The sequence below is a fragment of the Rhododendron vialii genome, chromosome 8a (genome assembly GCF_030253575.1).
Source record: "Rhododendron vialii isolate Sample 1 chromosome 8a, ASM3025357v1".
Taxonomy (NCBI): domain Eukaryota; kingdom Viridiplantae; phylum Streptophyta; class Magnoliopsida; order Ericales; family Ericaceae; genus Rhododendron; species Rhododendron vialii.
The window spans coordinates 1,968,976-1,986,360 of record NC_080564.1 but is presented as its reverse complement, the minus strand read 5'-3'; the positions used below and the strand labels follow the sequence as shown (position 1 = coordinate 1,986,360).

At 37.6% G+C, this 17,385-nt stretch overlaps 2 protein-coding genes and 1 long non-coding RNA gene across 5 annotated transcripts; 1 reads left to right on the top strand and 2 right to left on the bottom strand.

Moving 5' to 3' along the window:
• Positions 1–2,336: 2,336 nt before the first annotated feature.
• Positions 2,337–9,296, bottom strand: LOC131298300 (uncharacterized). Of its 3 annotated transcripts, none has more exons than XM_058323679.1 (13): positions 9,098–9,296; positions 8,753–8,988; positions 7,961–8,006; positions 6,951–6,993; positions 6,510–6,849; positions 6,203–6,236; positions 4,971–5,695; positions 4,769–4,817; positions 4,563–4,682; positions 4,075–4,179; positions 3,837–3,928; positions 3,583–3,736; positions 2,337–2,860 (listed from the first exon to the last, which is right to left on the bottom strand). In XM_058323679.1, exons 2-13 carry the CDS (start codon positions 8,974–8,976, stop codon positions 2,594–2,596), a joined length of 2,199 nt encoding a protein of 732 aa, XP_058179662.1. In that variant the 5' UTR covers positions 8,977–8,988; positions 9,098–9,296; the 3' UTR covers positions 2,337–2,593. The 3 variants fall into 3 exon arrangements, with proteins under 3 accessions (XP_058179662.1, XP_058179661.1, XP_058179660.1); XM_058323678.1 differs by having other exon boundaries at positions 6,951–7,035; positions 8,753–9,023; positions 9,098–9,295; XM_058323677.1 differs by having other exon boundaries at positions 6,951–7,035; positions 9,098–9,294.
• A 3,604-nt stretch (positions 9,297–12,900) lies between these two features.
• Positions 12,901–16,732, top strand: LOC131298298 (glucan endo-1,3-beta-glucosidase 2). Its single transcript, XM_058323676.1, has 4 exons — positions 12,901–13,132; positions 14,355–15,608; positions 15,732–15,756; positions 16,252–16,732. Exons 1-4 carry the CDS (start codon positions 13,078–13,080, stop codon positions 16,400–16,402), a joined length of 1,485 nt encoding a protein of 494 aa, XP_058179659.1. The 5' UTR covers positions 12,901–13,077; the 3' UTR covers positions 16,403–16,732.
• Positions 15,778–16,169, bottom strand: LOC131298299 (uncharacterized). The gene is made up of 2 exons (XR_009190487.1): positions 15,978–16,169; positions 15,778–15,947 (listed from the first exon to the last, which is right to left on the bottom strand). It is a non-coding gene; the product is annotated as an uncharacterized LOC131298299 (long non-coding RNA).
• Positions 16,733–17,385: the final 653 nt, after the last annotated feature.

Below are 17,385 nucleotides of genomic sequence, written 5' to 3'. Positions count from 1 at the left end.
GAATCGAAAACCTCATGTCGTTTAAAAACCTATGCTACTCGAGATTTAGCTTATACTAAACTATATCCTCCTCATGCGAGATCAATCCGATGATAAATAAGGTATACTTTACATGATTTTTAAGTTAGGTGAGATTACAAAATATAAAGCCTCTAAATATTGAGTCAAACACTCGGCCCTACGAAGTTAAGTGATTAATAATATTGTTATCATGGGCCTCATGGCCCTGAAGTTTGAGAGTGGTAGGTAAATGGAGCACAATGGAACCACAGTCCACAGATGTATCTCTGAGGCGATTGCCAGCACAAACAAAAACGAGAGAACAGGATAAGTTTTAAAACCCCACAAGGACAAGAATAAAAGGACTCACGCCCTTTAGTCACATAATCTTTGGTAGAGTCACCCATTCCCACTTTCAATCCTCGTTGCGCCTACGCTGTCAATTTCTGTTCTTGCAAATTTAGTAGTTTAGAATGTTTTTAAGGAACACTTTCACCCTCACATTTCCGCTCCCACACGCGCATTATGTGACTTAGCTCACGCCACCACAACTATGTTTCCAGTTTTATAAATAGATAGATTCAGCTTTTGTATACTGATCCTAATCATTTTATTATGGTAGTGCTCCATCCATTTTTAAACGAGCCTTATCCTCTGCAAACACACCAAGCTTCTACATAGTTCTTGACGCATGTAAAATTATCTAAGAAAACGAAGCCCCACATTCTACATAGTTCTTGACGCATGTAATAAAATTATCTAAGAACACAAAGCCCCACCTTCAGTCTGTGCTTTTCAGTCTTTCAATCATTGTTTCACACATCAATGTGAAGGTCAAGGCTTTTTTTAGAGTTTGTTAGGAGCAAAGCTCAGTTGGCTCCTTTTTTAATTTTTTGGTTGGTGAAGCACAAGAAGGGGAGAAGAAAAACTCACAATATTGTATCTTTTCTTTTGGATATGTGCTTAGAAAGGTAGCGTCCCATTTTTACTAAGTAACTACGATGCAAATTCTAACAAATTGAATAGGTTACCAAAATTTACCAACACCATACATATTGGTCTCATTTGATTCGCAAATTTAAATAGACTGAATTAACAGTCCTAGCATTGATAGTACCTGGACTATTTGTCTCGATACTAATTCTTTCCAATCCCATGTTTGATGAAAGCATAATTCCCCCAAAAGAGAGGGCATTTTTGGTAATTTTTTAGGGTATTTTTGTAATTTTTTAGGACTTCCATTGGCTAGGGAACATCCGAAGATAGTGTAATTATTCATACCTCATGAAAATGAGTATCTCGCACCCTCTCCATCCAGCTCAATCTCACCTCCCACTGGGATTATATAGTACCCCAAGTAAAAGGATAAAAAAATTAATCCTGGAATGATTAATCCCGACTGCCATTTCAAGAACCAAACATAAAACGACCAAAGATTAGGTCCAGTTGGTCCTATATCAACCACATAATCCATGTATCAAACAAGGCCATAGTGTTGTATGAATACAACACATGTAGACAACCTTGTAGATAGTAAAAAGCTGGGTTGGGCTCTAACCCATGAAGTCCCATCAGGTGAAAAAACTCGTCCCAAGGTCAGGCCCAATTCTCCAATTTAGGAACCCTTCTGGGATCAGCAAAGTTTTAGCTGTCCCAACAACTTTAGATCATGGACAGTGCAACCTAACCCTATAATGGGCAAAGGTTTAAAAGTAGTCCCACCCAATTTTACCTAATCATTGGTCATACTTGAACCAAATAGGTATCGCTTCAAACATGGGGAATATCTGCATCATTAACACGAAAATTACCCGTTCTGAAGGAGGGTGGGGGGAAGCAGACAACACAACAATAGCTGCAAAAGCCCATATTTCAACTAGAAATAATATTATCAACAAGTAGCGTGCTTTAAACAGCAGATACAACCGTATCCTTCGATTCAAAACAAGAAATCACCAGAGAAAGCCATCAGAATGAATATCTATGTTTCACCTATTCACTAAAGGAGTGGTTACTATCTCCTTTCAACTCGAGACCAAAAAGCCCAGAAACAGGAAAGTACAAGAGACGTTACGTTGCACCCAAAAAAAAAGAAAAGGTTCCCATCGATAAAGAAAATTGTAGTAGAACCCAGCAGAGCTTTTAGAGTAGCAGAGACTAAATTCCCCACCAATACACGAAACGTGATAAACCAAATAGCAGCGTAACATATCCATACAATTAACTTTTGACAGCAAAAGTGTTCGCACCAATTTACTAATCGAAGCATCACTTCCGGAAAAAAAACTAATACAAGCATCATTTTCCAGTTGTGTCAACAACGTCAAGCCATGAAATATGAAAATCGCAAACACTGCTTAATTGCCAAGGAACTATTAAAGCATTAAACCCAACACATGTACATGCATCCACCTAATAACTGCAACAAAATACTACTAAGATGATTCCACGATTCTGCAAGGAACACACTAAACCAAAGTCATGCTTTGTTTTTTGTTTTTGTTTTTCTATCATAACCAAAGTCATGCTTAAAATGTACGTCATATTTAACGAGCATATACAACCTTCTTGAATGAATCAACTAACCTCTAGGTTAGAGCTCCAACTTGATTTCAGGACCTTGAGCACCACTGTAACCTATAACCTTCTTTGGGATATCAGTTGGAACAATAGTTCCACCATTATACCCATTCATAAGTAACTTCCCAATCTTTGACTTCCACTCCGAGCTGTCCCTCTCATTCTTCTTGTCATGAACAACTCTGTCACAGTAGTTGAGCATGGTTCCCAAGCCAGTGTTTGGTATCCAACCATACTCGGTCAATACGCGTGCTTCACCTTCAGTCAAGTCCTCTCCAACCTTAATCATAGAGATACATCGTAAGAACCATAAAGCTGTTCTGTTATTCCGACCATAATATCTGCCAATTTTTTTCTATGATAAAAAATATCAATATTAACATCTGCCAAAAATAAAGACAACAATACAAGAAGTTTAGTAGTGGGTTAGAAGTCAGTTTATATGCCACGTAATCTTCCAATATGCTAATAGCACAACTATAGTAAGAGGCAAGTAGTGAACCGGAGGGATCAAATGAACAAACAGATCCATTCTCGGGCATTATTTGCACCACATGGCTGTCAAAAAAGCAAGCCTGTGTTCTCGCTAGCAGCTGAGTTTTCATCATTGCAATGGCTCAGGCCCTTTGAAAAGCACAACATTATACAAGAATCCAGAGATTTACAGGTTCTTTGAAAAGCACGTACAATAAAAAGCATGTCTATCAAAGGGAAGGCATCATTCCAATTAAAAACATCAGAAACAAAGAATGATCAATCCCAGAATTATAAATCAAATTACTATCAATAATGGTCAAATTCTGTGTCTACTCAAAGTGAACTGAAACGAATGACACTGTGCACTGCATTACGCCTTTTGTAGCATGTTCCAAACATATCAACATAGTTGGTCGATAAACTGGTTAATGAGGCAAAAGCTTAGTATTTATGAGGTCGCTACATATAATAATTGCGATCACCACTATCCCCATTCATGTGAAGAAATACATATCTAGTCATTACCATTAATGCTTTATTCTCAATTAGTGTAACCCTGCTACAGCTAGTAAGCTTCATTGCAGTCACCAACCGCTTAATCTGCCAATGGATGGGTAGGGAATCTACCAACTCAAAGAAGTATGTTGCAAATCCATATTCAGGACGTTCCAGCACTATTCTGCATTTAAGAACCATGGGAGTAACTCCATAATCCAGAAGAATGAGAAATAAAAAATAGGGGTTAAAAAAAAAAAAAAAACTGATGCTGCCAAATATACCTGTTATGTCTTTCAAACACAAATATAAATGACTGCAAGTCACGGCACCACCCCCATTCAACAGGCCATTTCAGGAATTGTAGATATCTTGCCTGAAAATTTCAGGAAGAGTGAGTGAAGAAGCGTGAAAAAGAAGTTATAAGAACCAACAACTAGCAAGAATTAACAGGAAATGGAATTACATCAGTTAATTTCCTTGTTTTTTATAATATAAACTAAGGTAGAGAAATGATCTTACTTGCTCCACCAGCGATATTAAACAAGCTAAGCAATAACTAGCCTTCTCAGCCTTTGTGCACCGTAACGGAGGCAACTTCAATTGGGACTGGCGATGAGAGAAAAGCTGTTCCCGCGAAGTAAGAAATCAAGGTAACATCAGAAAGTAAGAACTAATAGTATCAATATGCACAATCAAAACAACAAATAACTGAAAACTAACGACTAAAAGTCTCATTACTCATTAAATGCACACCATTGTGCTTCCCATGTGATGCTTGTTCAAAAATAAAAATTTTGTAACTAACAAGAATGATTTCTAAGATCATGCTCATTCAAAACCGATTTCTAGAACTTCTATGATTAGCTCATCCTCCTCCTATCCACAGTGCTGGGAATGAAATTAAAAAAACAAATGAATTTATATGCAACAATGTGATTTTCCAACTTTGTTTCTCGTAAGTTTACAAAGACGAAGACATGAGGGCAGTTTACAGAATAGTCACCAACCTTCAATATCACATCTTCAAGCTCTGAAAAGCTGTCTTCACTGTCATCAATGGCTTCACCGCTCTCGGGCTCTCCATAAAGCTTAATTTCGTTCACTAGCACCCCTTTCTCAATTAATACCTACAAACTGAAACCTATGAAGCCCCAATCACGAAGAAAACAACTGCCCAATTCCAAAAGAAAACACAACTATGACATGATAGTACCTGCAGAAGTCCAGGAGCATCTTCCTCCATTGCTGTTTCAACCGAATCACTGCAATCCAATGCAGGAGAAACCTCAAAATTGCAACCACGAAAGGGGTGGGGGGAACTCAAACCAAAAATATGCAGGAAGGTGTATTATAAAGCGGTTTATATAGAATAAATACATATAGAAGGAGATGTGTTTTAGGAGTTTTAATATTACGTGGCAGTTTTCCTTTTCTTCCGTGGACGGTTGATTCTTATAGGTTTAGCAGATTCAGATGCAATAGGACTGCAGTCTACGACACAAGGCACAGTCTTCTTCAAGCACTCGAAATTTCTGGAACTATTTAAACTAGGAGGCTCCCTGGATGCCAGCAGTTTAATCCTGTCTCGCAATAACATATGGTCTACTTCATTGCCATAAGATGCTTCAGGAATTTCCAGTTCACTCTTCACAGATACTACGCGATTAGAGGGGGAATTGTATGCAGCATCCTTTTCCAGTTTATGTGCATCACCATGATCCAAGGGTTCAGCTTTGATATTTACAAAGGTTGATGATAATGCTAAACCCAGCATGCGATGAGGGTTAGAGGCAAAATCATGTCCAAATGATTCATTGGTGATGGAAGCCTTCTTAGATGAGCATGTCCTGTCATTTTCTGTTATTCCAGCAACTCCTGGTTTAGCAGATTTGGTCCCCTGGCAAGACCGCATTGATGAAGAATGATTTAGTATTGTAGAGGATGATCCTGCAATAATACCCTTCGATTTACCAGATTTTGAAGTCATGTTAAAATCAGAAGCATTTATTGCTGGAGCATGAGTATGATTTCCAGCCACCAAGGATTCTGCATCACCGTTGTGATTCTTTTTCTTTGCTCTACTGATACTATGTTGAATCGTGTCACCCACGACTGCGTTAGACAGCCATGAATTATTACCCTGCACAACATAAGACAAGACAACTCAATCAGAAAGAGCTACAGCTTTACCTGACTCCTAAAACTCAATTTTCGCGTGCGCACTACAAAAAAATGCACAATCAACAATATGATTCATACATACAAGACAAGGGTTTTGAAAGAACACATCAAAATGGGCAGACAATATATTTCCATGTTTCTTTTCAAAAAAAAGTGCAATGTCATCTGCATGATTTCAATCAAGACAGAAACCTTAAAGCAATTGGATAGCAGCTTTTAGTAGTCAACAGCGAGATGTCTCCCATTTCCTGACATTGTTGAGGTTTGAGAAAAGAAAAACTATTTGTCAAGAAAAAGTAAAAGTTAAAAAAAACAGGGCTTCAATGAAGGCAACAAGTTCAGTGCATAAAAGATTTGCAACTCTACAGCTCGAATAGTGGTCTATATAATGTCTAATCTCGGCTTCCATACTCAACTGAATACTAGAGACCATCTTTTACAAGACAAATGAAGGAAGAAGAATTACCTCCAACACTGGTTTTGTCAATTCCAACGACTTCCTGGTAAGTAAAACAGAGAATTTAGAAAGTCAGTAGATCCTGCACTCCCCAATGGGTGACAGTAGGAAGATGAGAACAGTTTAGAAGAGAACAATCAGGATATCATTTACCTCCTTACTACCTGGATATGGATTTAAAGCATCTGCATAAGGACTTAATTCTATTTTTTTTTATGGGAGCTTAAGGACTTTGTCCAACTACTATCTTCTGCAATTTTCAACAAGGACCCCTAAAGTCGAAAAGAAATGCAATTCATCAAACAAGGAACAGCACCTTGATAGCAGCAACCTTCGCCTCTCTTTCAGAACAATATGATCAAGATCATCCACCAAGTCATTGGCAATCTCTTTCCTTAAGTTAACTGCTCGCAATTCGGTATCCAAAGCACCTTCCACACCATTCCCCTGTGAAGTTGTTAAATTGTGATCTGGATAATCAACTTCTGCTTTGACATGATACATTGACAGCACTGAACATGGGGTCAAAGTGCTTGAACAGGCATCTACTTTCTCCACTAAAACAGTGTCACCGTTAGCTTCAATAGATTTTATCCCATTTGAGCTCACATTCTCATTCCCTTCAGTCCCTTGGGAACTTTTATCACCAAGCAAACCTGCATGATGTTCATTTTGGCATTTTATAATCATTGATGAACTAGAGTGCACTGATATTGTGCAGTAGCAAACTTTTAAATAATTTATCCATGTTCTTTACCAGTTTGACTTTGTTCTGGTGAAAACATCTGATTGCTCTCTTCCTGAGCAGAAAAAGCAGGATTGAAACCATTCATTACAAGCCCCTTATATAAGACAAATTGTAATACACAACTTCAAGACGAACAACACCAAACAGACTCATAACGGTGAATGACACTTTGTGCTAGTGAAACGAAGGTTCAACCATATTTATCAGGGACAAACAATGGGCAGCTAAAGAAGCTGAATAATGCAGGGGTCTCACTAATGAAAACTAGTGTTGATACAACAGGCATTATCCCATTTGAGCTGGTAATAAGGAGAACAGAAACACGAAAAATAGTAGTAGCAAAATTAGTGTCTAATATGACACTTTTAAAGTAAATAACCTTTCTGCAGCTGATTTCTCAATGTTCAATAACTCCAAAGTGTAATTTTATTCCCTTGACTATTAAATTAGGAGTACATTCCATAGACTACAATCAACGTACATGAAACCTTCAAACAGGCATCAGTACAGCCATTAAGAGTGAGTGTGCATGCATTGGTCACAATTTCTGCACTCACATGAACAAAAAACAAAAAATGCACCGTACTGTCAAATTTACATTTCAAAAATATTGAACTGAAGAAAACAGACCAATATTCTATCAACTGAGCACAACGTGAAACAACAAGAGTCAGCATAGCCTCATCAAAATGCAAGTGGCTACGAGAACAACAAAGAAAATTTGAATATGGAGATAATCCCAGCATGACATTGTAGCATAACAAGTGTTTTGAATACAAAATGAAAAAACAAATTAATGTGACATAAGGCCAGGATACTGATATGCATTTCAAATATGAATTGTACTAGGATGTGTTATGCAAAATAACCAACTTTCCAGTCCATGCATCTCCCAAAGAGGTAGAAGGCTCACAGAATGTACTATTACTAGAAAACAGAAACAAGAAATCCAACAAATGCTTAATACAGCCACAAATTTCATAACAAGAATACTATAGAACTTCATCAAGCTAAATTACCTGCAAAAGATGTTGATCTTCCTTATTAACAACATCAATTGGGGGACTGCATATAATCAGAAGGAATAATTTCTAGAGTGGTTACGCTCAAATAATATCCCAGAAGTATAACAATTAAATCCAATTCAATTTTAACAAGTTTCAATAAAATTCCAACTATTTCCATGTACCCTTCACCTGTTAAGTACAACAATACAATTTTTGCACGTTTCAATACAATTTCAAATATGTCTAGGTACCCTTCACCTGCTCCAGCACGCACCTAGTGAGCTGCAGCATTCCTTTTTCTAATGAGCCGAACAGTTGATCGTTCAAGCTTTGTTTGAAAACTTAACAAGTTTCAAAAATATGTTCGTGTTTGATTTATTAATTAGCTGAACCGATTTCACCAAGCTTTTAGCAAGCCGATCACGAACTGATATCAAGAAGCTAGAATTTTTCAAAATCATCAGTCGAACGAGCTGAGCAGTAGTTTGTTTGAGATTGGTTCAAAAGTTTAATGACATTCGAACATATACTCAAGCTTCATATGTTTGTGTATTAAATGTGAAAACTTTATATCCATCTCAAAACCAATTGAACGTGAATGGAGAGGTCCAAGACTCCAAGATGATCTCCCTTCCATAAGGGACAATTATCTAACAATAAACCAATCCCAAAAGAACTTTTAACGAGCAAATACGAGCTCCAACTCAAGCAATTTGGTTCGTTTATCAGCCCCACCCCCAATCTTTATACTCCCAACAAAACAAGGTAGGAACAGGAATTTATAACAACATAAACAAAACTCACACAGAGGGGCCTTTACTCGCTTTCCACGATTCGGAATCGGATGAATCCGAAAGGCGTGTAGCAGCGAGCAGCATTTTCAGGCGATGCTTCAACGGAACGCAGTCGTGCTCGTCCGACCAGGCATTGTTATCGTGGACTCCGTTTCCGGATTTGATTCGAATACCATCGTAGCCGGGCAAAGGAGCCATCTTTTTCAGAGTTTCAGGTCTGATTGGTCGAACCATCGATGGCCAAACCTTCAGTCAGATAAGAAATCAAACATTTCATCGACCTAGGGTTTGTAGGAAAAAACAGCGCGGACGAATAAATTTTATGTGGAGAGAGAGAGAGTGAGAGAGAGAGTACCTTGGGTGGTGTTCGGCATGGGAGGGAAGGACGAATCGGGAGGGCTTTATGATGAGGGGGTTTCAACTGAAAGTACTGTCACGCTTTTGGCGCGAGGGAGGAGAGGGAATTCAAGAGGATTGAAAAAAGGGGAGGGAGAATGGGAAGGGTTTTTTTCATCTTTCATTGGAAGACGAAACTGAAACTGGTGAACCTGGTTTTGGAGACCCGGTTTTTTTTGTTTTGGAACTTGATCTTCTCCTCTCTCTTTTTTTCTTTTTTTTCTTTTTTCCCCCTGGCTCTTTTTCAGCCTTGTTACAATCATTAAAATTTAGGGAAATGATATTGGCACTCCAAAAATTGATACAGGCACTTCAAAAACAAAAGAAAATGGCTTTGGAATTACATTGATTTTGGAGTGCCTGCATCAATTTTTGGAGTGCCAATATCATTTCCCAAAATTTACTGTAGTACTTATTTAGGCTCCCATTCCACATAGGCCCGTTCGAGTTTCTTTTAAAAAGTATTTTTTTAAAATAAATATAATGTTAAGTTTAAAAATTATGTATTTATGTAAATAATTTTTTACCAGCTTGGATCTTGTTTAATAGATTTTATTGAGATCTTTTAAATGGTACAAAAAAAAATATTTTCATTATATTTGACTTTGAAATTACCTTCTTTTGAAAAAAGAAGGTTTAAAAAGAAAGCCGAACGGCACCTAAACCTTCTAAAAAAATAAGTAAGTGTTTATTTTTAATTTTCAAACTTAAAAATAATGTAGTAATTACGAAAATCATTTTTCAATTTTTTTGCATCGTTTAAAAAATCTCATCGATATCTTTTAAACAAGATCCATATTGCATATTTTTAAATTTTAATAAATCCAATATTTTTAAGCTTAAAAATTGCTAACAAAATACTTATTTGAAAATAAATACTTTTTTGCTTTAAAAATTTGACGCAGCAAAAAATACACAAGCTGTTTAGCGCTGGCTGCTGATTTTGCCACTCTCTTTTTTGTTAACACCACTCCCCTGCAAGTGTATTTTTTGTGCAGGTGAGCGGCGTTAACAAAAAAATAAAGTGACAAAATCATTTCCGCATTTTAACATAGTACAAGATAAGTACTTTTCACTTTCTGCTTGACCAAATAAATGAGATAAGTACTTGAATCCACCAATAGCCAGAGATCCCAAAAGTGTTAGGTACAAATAAAATGTACTCGAAAATTACCCATAATACACTTATAGAGGTATTTATGACTAGTCATAAAATACCTCTACAAGTATATTCTATGTGATTTTTGAATATATTTTTTTCGTACATAGCAGTCCTCTTCCTCTCGATATCCACGTGGAAAAGAGATAGAGACTATTGAATTAATATTGATCAAAAGCTCATCTTTTACTAAAAAAACAACTATCAGACTTGCACAATAAGACAGAGAATTATCTCATATTTAGACCTTCTCACTTGAGCTTTATTTTGAATTGGACCTTTAAAATTTGAAGCAGGTTAACTTAACTTTGGTGTAGGCATCAACTTTGTTTGGGCGAATAAGATCGGAGGACCTCAAACTAATCAAAATTTGGGGGCCTAAAGTGGTGGCTTCACGAGTTTTAGTCCAAAGTCGGCTTTACTTTCATTCAATAACAAATTCTTGAAAAATATAACCAGCATCAAATGGGACGTTAATGTAACCCACGTATGCAACATGTATTCGACTTCTGGAACAAAAATTTGGCAAAAGAATAATACACTTGTCCGGTATCATTCACCATTATCGGAAACAAGTTTAAGTTTTAATTTAGAAATTATAATTCTCTCCACTCTTAATTAGGGTGGCACCGGTAAATGACATTTTTGTTTTCACATATAATATTGTTAGAATTGCAGTGCAACTAACTACCAATGTATAAATAAAGTCGAAATTTGGAAGAAAATATTTATACTCTTTGAACATATGTAATGTATTTTTAAGTATTCTGCTATGATATAAATTGTACCATTTATGTTTTTTTTTTTTCCTTTTGGTTTGCTAATTAGAAATATGAGGAAAAAAAATTTCAAGAAAGGTCGGTCAAAGGGAGCCAACCCTGTAATAATTCGCAGTTTGAAAAAGCAAAAAAATTTTGGAGTACAATAAAAAAGGTTAATAAAACTCTGAGTGAAAAATAAATGCAACAGTAAAAAAGGACAAAATATGGCCGTTGGGAACCAGCTGTCTGAGTGAGCAATTTGTGGTTGGTACCCGAGGTAGGCAAACTCTCTCTCTCCCCAGTCCACAGCAGTCCCGCAGTCAATCTAGATGGTATTTTTTTACCAATTTGAGCCGTTCATGTACACTTTAAGGGTATTTTTTTTACCAATTTTCTTTATTCCTAGCACTCCTCGCGTTCTTAATTTTCACATTCAAAAATTTTATGCTATGTTTGATTTGGTTTCTGAAATTTTTTTAAAAAAATAATAGGGGTAATAAGTAGAGAGATAAAGAGAGAAATGTTGAAAGTAAGGGAAATTTAGATGGTATTTTTTGAAAAGTTCTTTTTAAATTGTAAAGAGAACAAAACATAATTTAAAGTTTTCTAGGAACACTTTTACGCTTGCGCTTCTACTCCCACGCCGGCACTCGTCCGTGCTTTATGTGATTTAGGTCTCTCCTCTGCCCCTCACCCCTTAGGACCCGGTTCATTTTATGGAAAAAGTTGAAAGGACACAGTAAGAAAGAGTTTGTTCAGTTTAAGTTTTGGGAGAGCTTGGTGAGTTGGCTTGGCATGAGATTTGGTTGTTTGTTTCATCATAAGATTTTAGGTTCAATTCTTCTTGCCAATAATTTTTGGAGCCAAGCCACCCCTACGCATAAGAGTGTGAGAAAGATTGTATGATTAGTTCGAAGTGCAGACAAATTGGACCGAAAAACCTTGCATTATAAAAAAAAAAGTTTTGAGAGAGTTTTTTTTTTTAAATAATGAATGGGGAAGAGATAGATAAATAAGAATAAAACTACAGAGAAAATATATTAGAAATTGTGCTGAGAGCTAACAAAGTCGAATCCATGTTTCTATAATTTTACCAAATACTGAAAAATTGTTAACTTCACAACTTAAAATATTAGTTTTTTGGGTTGAAAAACACGTAACTACAAAAAAAAAAAAAAAGAAGCTAATTTTTATGTGAAGTCTTACGTTGATCAAATACACAGTAATACAAATACATTTTTGCATTTACCTTATAACACTCTATTTCATGTGAAGTTTTACGTCAATCAAACACATAGTATTACAAATATATTTTTGCATTTACTCTATAACACTCTACTTCTCTTGAAAATATATTTTTTGCATAACATCATCAACAACTACAACTAGACGAAGCAACAAAGCTTAGTAGAAGTTGTGTCACGAATACACTTATCAAACACCAATTGGAACCTTTGTGCATACATATGTATAGTGAGCCAACATAATACGCATAAAATTCATCCGCAAATCAAGAACACTTGTATATACATATATTTTTTTGATTCAATCAAGAGCATTTATGTTCCTATCTTTGTTGGAACGTTTGTGTTCAAAACATTTGCGTTTTCGTTCTTATCAAAGAGATCCAAACTCTGCCTCTCTATGCTCGAATTACCCAACAGCCGAAAAGCCGCAACGGCTACCAACAAAGTGGTTTTGTTCGTTTCTAGGCACACCAAAGAGTAACTTTTACCAACCCGACTTCTTATCTTTGGACTGGTAAATAGATAGCAGATTATTCCTCAGCCGTTCGATCCTCTGACAACACTTCCACGTGATTGATGAACCCACCACTCTCTCTCTCTCTCTCTCTCTCTCTCTCTCTTAAATACACCTCTCCATATCTCGTCCACTCTCTTACTGTATTTCTTGGTTCTTTTTTTCGGCACAAGCTCCCCTCTCCTCTCCGTAAAATTTTGTGGGTTGTAGCTTTCTAAGTACTATTATTGAGAGGGATTGCAGTGGGAAGATCTAGAAATGGGATTGCTTGTTTTTCTGCTTTTAGCAATCTCTGTTGTATCTGCTGACCAAGGTGAGTGCCCTCTCTCTCTCTCTCTCTCTCTCTCTCTCTCTCTCTCTCTCTCTCTCTTGTTTCTCCTTAACTACTGGTTTGTTCGGGGAGTTTTATGTGGTGGGTTTTGCCTATACAGTAGTGGAACGCAGTGATTTGAGATCTTCACCAAAGAAAAACGATGTTTTGTTGTTCTTGTACTTCAGCTGATTTTGGAGAGAAATGAGCATATATTATGCCCTTGTTCTGGTGCTTAAGCTGATATAATGCATATCCAAGACCCTTCTAATAGTATGAATAGATGCCTGATTTTGTGGATTTATATTCACATTTAGATAAGCATTGCACTTTACTATTTTTTATTGGTGTGGGGACTGATGGGTGTTTTGTTTACATTCATTTGACTACTACTACTTTTTGACTCGAGAATAATATTCATAGCCACAAGAAGGGGCTTTTGTAGAAACCTGTCGTTTTTTTTTGTTTCATCTCTCTGACGTGTAGTGCTTTATCAAGGTTGAGATGTAGGGATATTAGAAAAACGATACTTCTGTTGTTATTCTAATCTTCAGAAATTACTCCCCGCCTAGCACTCTAGGCGGTGGTCCAATGCCTAGTCCCCGCCTAGCACCCACCTAGGTGCTAGGTGACGGTCCAACGCCTAGTCCCCACTTTTCCACCGAGTAGCGCCTAGCAAGTTTTAGAAAATTGTTATTTAGCAACCAGGAGCTTTTTTGGTTAAGTTTAGAGGGCCTGATTTAGCCTTGTTTTGTATGATCCCTGCATTTGGACTCTACTCTTTCACAGACAGACATTTGATGAGTCCAGATTTATTTTTTCTCTTCATTGCCTAGATTTGGTGGTGATTGATGAAAGAGCATAATCTGGCCAGCTCATTTGGTCCTCCCCTCTATGTTTTCAGTCTTCATAAAGGAAAAGGAGTTTAAAGGTACTAATAATTAGGGTTTATGAGATTGGACCACATGGTGAAGATATGACAAAACCACCATGCTGCATTATGTCTAGGAGACTTTGATCTTTGAAGGCATGAATAAATAAAGAGCCCAACTCGACCTAATTGTATATCGTTTTAAAGTAGTAACAAGGCCCGTCACTTGATCCTTAATAATGAATATTGCTTCAGTGGCAATTAAAATAAGAAGGATGAAAACATGTATATTGCTTCCATTTGTGTTATTTTAGAAGTGTGCAGGAATTTACAACGGTTAAATTCTTGTTGCAGATGCATTTATTGGCGTGAACATAGGAACAGACCTCTCAGACATGCCACACCCAACTCAAGTTGTAGCTCTCCTCAAAGCCCAGCAAATCCGCCATGTCCGCCTCTACAATGCTGACCGCGGCATGCTTCTCGCCCTTGCCAACACCGGCATTAAAGTTGCCATCACGGTTCCCAATGAACAGCTCCTAGGAATTGGCCAATCAAACACCACTGCTGCCAACTGGGTATCCCAAAATGTCGTGGCACATTACCCGGACACCAATATTACCACCATTTGTGTCGGTTCTGAGGTCCTAACCACCCTCCCAAACGCTGCACGTATTTTAGTCAGCGCCCTCAAGTTTGTCCACTCGGCCCTAGTGGCTTCCAATTTGGATAGTCAAATCAAGGTTTCAACGCCTCTTTCGTCCTCCATCATCCTTGACTCATTCCCGCCGTCACAAGCCTTCTTTAACAGGTCTTGGAATCCAGTCATAGTACCCATGCTCAGTTTCTTGCAATCAACGGGATCTTTCCTCATGCTAAATATTTACCCGTATTATGATTACATGCAATCTAACGGTGTTATTCCCTTAGATTACGCGCTCTTCCGTCCGCTTGCTTCAAACAAAGAAGCGGTTGATGCCAACACACTCATCCACTACACGAATGTCTTTGATGCTATGGTTGACGCGGCGTACTTTGCAATGGCTTACCTCAATTACACTAACATTCCGGTCATAGTGTCTGAGTCTGGCTGGCCATCTAAAGGCGAGTCTAGCGAACCTGATGCCACTTTAGACAATGCCAACACTTACAACAGCAACTTGATAAAACACGTGCTGAACCAAACCGGGACCCCCAAACACCCTGGAATTTCTGTTAGTACTTACATATATGAGCTTTATAACGAGGATAACAAGCCAGGGCCTTTGTCCGAGCAAAACTGGGGATTGTTTGATGCAAATGGGAAACCCATTTACATTTTGCACCTGACCGGGTCAGGATCAGTATTAGCGAACGATACTACGAACCAAACTTTTTGTACAGCAAAGGACGGTGTTGATGCGAAAATGCTGCAGGCGGCTTTGGATTGGGCTTGTGGGCCCGGGAAGGTGGATTGTTCACCTATTTTGCAGGGCCAACCGTGCTACGAACCGGATAATGTGGCTGCGCACGCGACTTATGCTTTTGACACTTATTATCATCAAATGGGGAAGGCTCCTGGGACTTGCGATTTTAATGGGGTGGCTGCAATCACTACCACGAATCCAAGTAAGATTAGAATGACATAGTCAGCAGAAAAACTGTCTGCTTTGTTTTGTTTGTGCTCTGTTCCTTTTACTTTGACATTTTTTACTTACATGATTTTTTTTCTCTGTTGTCACAATAATGCAGGTCATAATTATTGTCTATTTGGAAGGTAATATTCCTTTCTTTTGCTGAACAATCCTTTTCTGGTGACTGTATGGATTTAGACCTTCTCTCCATTTCATAAACAGAATTCTTATCTCTCTTTCGACACAAAGTGCTGCAACTTAACATCAAAATACCAATGGGAAAATAACTTTTTTGTGCAACCAAGGGTCTTAAAGCCGAAACAAGTGACTTTAGCTGATATAGAAAGAAAATATTTTTTTGAACAGACGTCTACGTAGTTGCTAACTTTACGGAATAGTTTTCTGTTTGAAATTAAGAGTTTTGGTGTCCATTTCTCATGCCATTAGTTGTGAAATGGAGAGAATCAAAATCCAGTTCTATAATTTACGTGTACCTGCTTTATTCATGTCCCCAATTTCTCTTATTGCAAATGAACTCCTACCAACAAGTAGAAGGAAAACACTACCTACAAGTAGAAGGAAAACAAGTATTAGCAACTAATGTGCAACTCACGTTTCTTGCCCTTTGGTCAATGCAGTGGTGGCAGCAATGGAACCTTCGTAAACAGCACAGCCCCGGCATTGAATTCTTCGAGCTCAGGTTCTTCTTCCCACTACTTCCATGGCTGTGGTTCAACATGTGCGGTTATTCTAGTCGGAGTCCTATCATTGTTTGTGGTTTTCCTTTGATTCGTATGTTAATGGATTGTTTGCCAGTAGGGAATTTTAGCTAGATGGCAGTTTTTATTCAATATGTGCCCATGGAGAGCTTTGTCTGGATGTACTGCTCCTGGCCAGTTTTTTCCTTGTCCCCTTGGAACTTTCAATTCCAGTTTTGTTTCCCCACCATAAAAGAAAAAAGGTGGGAGGGGGATTGTGTTGATCTTAACAGTAGCACGAGCTGGTGATTTTGGAGAGCTGTCCTATTAGTCTTGTACAAAACAAGTAGTTGAAGGGCTCGGATGGGGATGTGTTTTGACTGGTTAATTATTCTTTTAAGGTTGATTTATGATTCCTTCAGTTCTGATTGATCGTTGATCATTGTAGAACGCTCTTTATCCAGCCCATTTGGTTTATATAAATGTCTCTCTTAATGGGAAACAATCCTCGATGTGAATATGTTGCAGTTGAACAGACTTGTGAATTACTTGAATTGAATCTTAGAACTATACAAAGCAGTTGAAATTGCTGCCTTTTGAAGTACAGAATGTCACGACAGTATTAGCTCAATAATAATAGCCTGCATTCGGTTGAAATATGCATAAGGCGTTAGTTGGGATTTTCTTACCTTTGCAAGGGCTACAAAACAAAAAATTTACAACTTTGTGGATAGTTTGGGCTCGACTTTTGAAGTTGTGTACATTTTTTGTGGAAATTGAACGGCGTTAAGTGACAGAAATAACCAAAATTTCACCGGTACAACTGAAGCAGCCTGGAATTGCCTGATATTGTGGCCTGAACAAGACTTGGGCATGGCTATTCCTTTTCATTTTTGCCAAGACAATACGTACAAACTTGAAACCACAATGATTTTCGCACTCAAAACTTGTCTTTTAGTGCTTTGGAGTGCATTTATAAAAAAGTGGAGTGCAAAAATTGTAACCCAATTTGAAATTCTGTTCATGAAGAATCTGAGCTAAACAATACCGGATTCAGGTTTAAACAGGTACACA

What these genes read in the sequence shown, in the direction of transcription:
- LOC131298300 (XM_058323678.1), bottom strand. Translation starts at nt 8,976, where the DNA reads ATGGTTCGACCAATCAGACCTGAAACTCTGAAAAAGATGGCTCCTTTG. An exon ending in CGAAGGTTGCTGCTATCAAG is followed by an intron (nt 6,237 to 6,509) that starts GTGCTGTTCCTT and finishes TTTACTTACCAG; the next exon opens with GAAGTCGTTGGAATTGACAA. An exon ending in TGACAAAACCAGTGTTGGAG is followed by an intron (nt 5,696 to 6,202) that starts GTAATTCTTCTT and finishes TATGTTGTGCAG; the next exon opens with GGTAATAATTCATGGCTGTC.
- LOC131298298 (XM_058323676.1), top strand. Translation starts at nt 13,078, where the DNA reads ATGGGATTGCTTGTTTTTCTGCTTTTAGCAATCTCTGTTGTATCTGCT. An exon ending in TGTTGTATCTGCTGACCAAG is followed by an intron (nt 13,133 to 14,354) that starts GTGAGTGCCCTC and finishes TTCTTGTTGCAG; the next exon opens with ATGCATTTATTGGCGTGAAC. An exon ending in AATTATTGTCTATTTGGAAG is followed by an intron (nt 15,757 to 16,251) that starts GTAATATTCCTT and finishes TGGTCAATGCAG; the next exon opens with TGGTGGCAGCAATGGAACCT.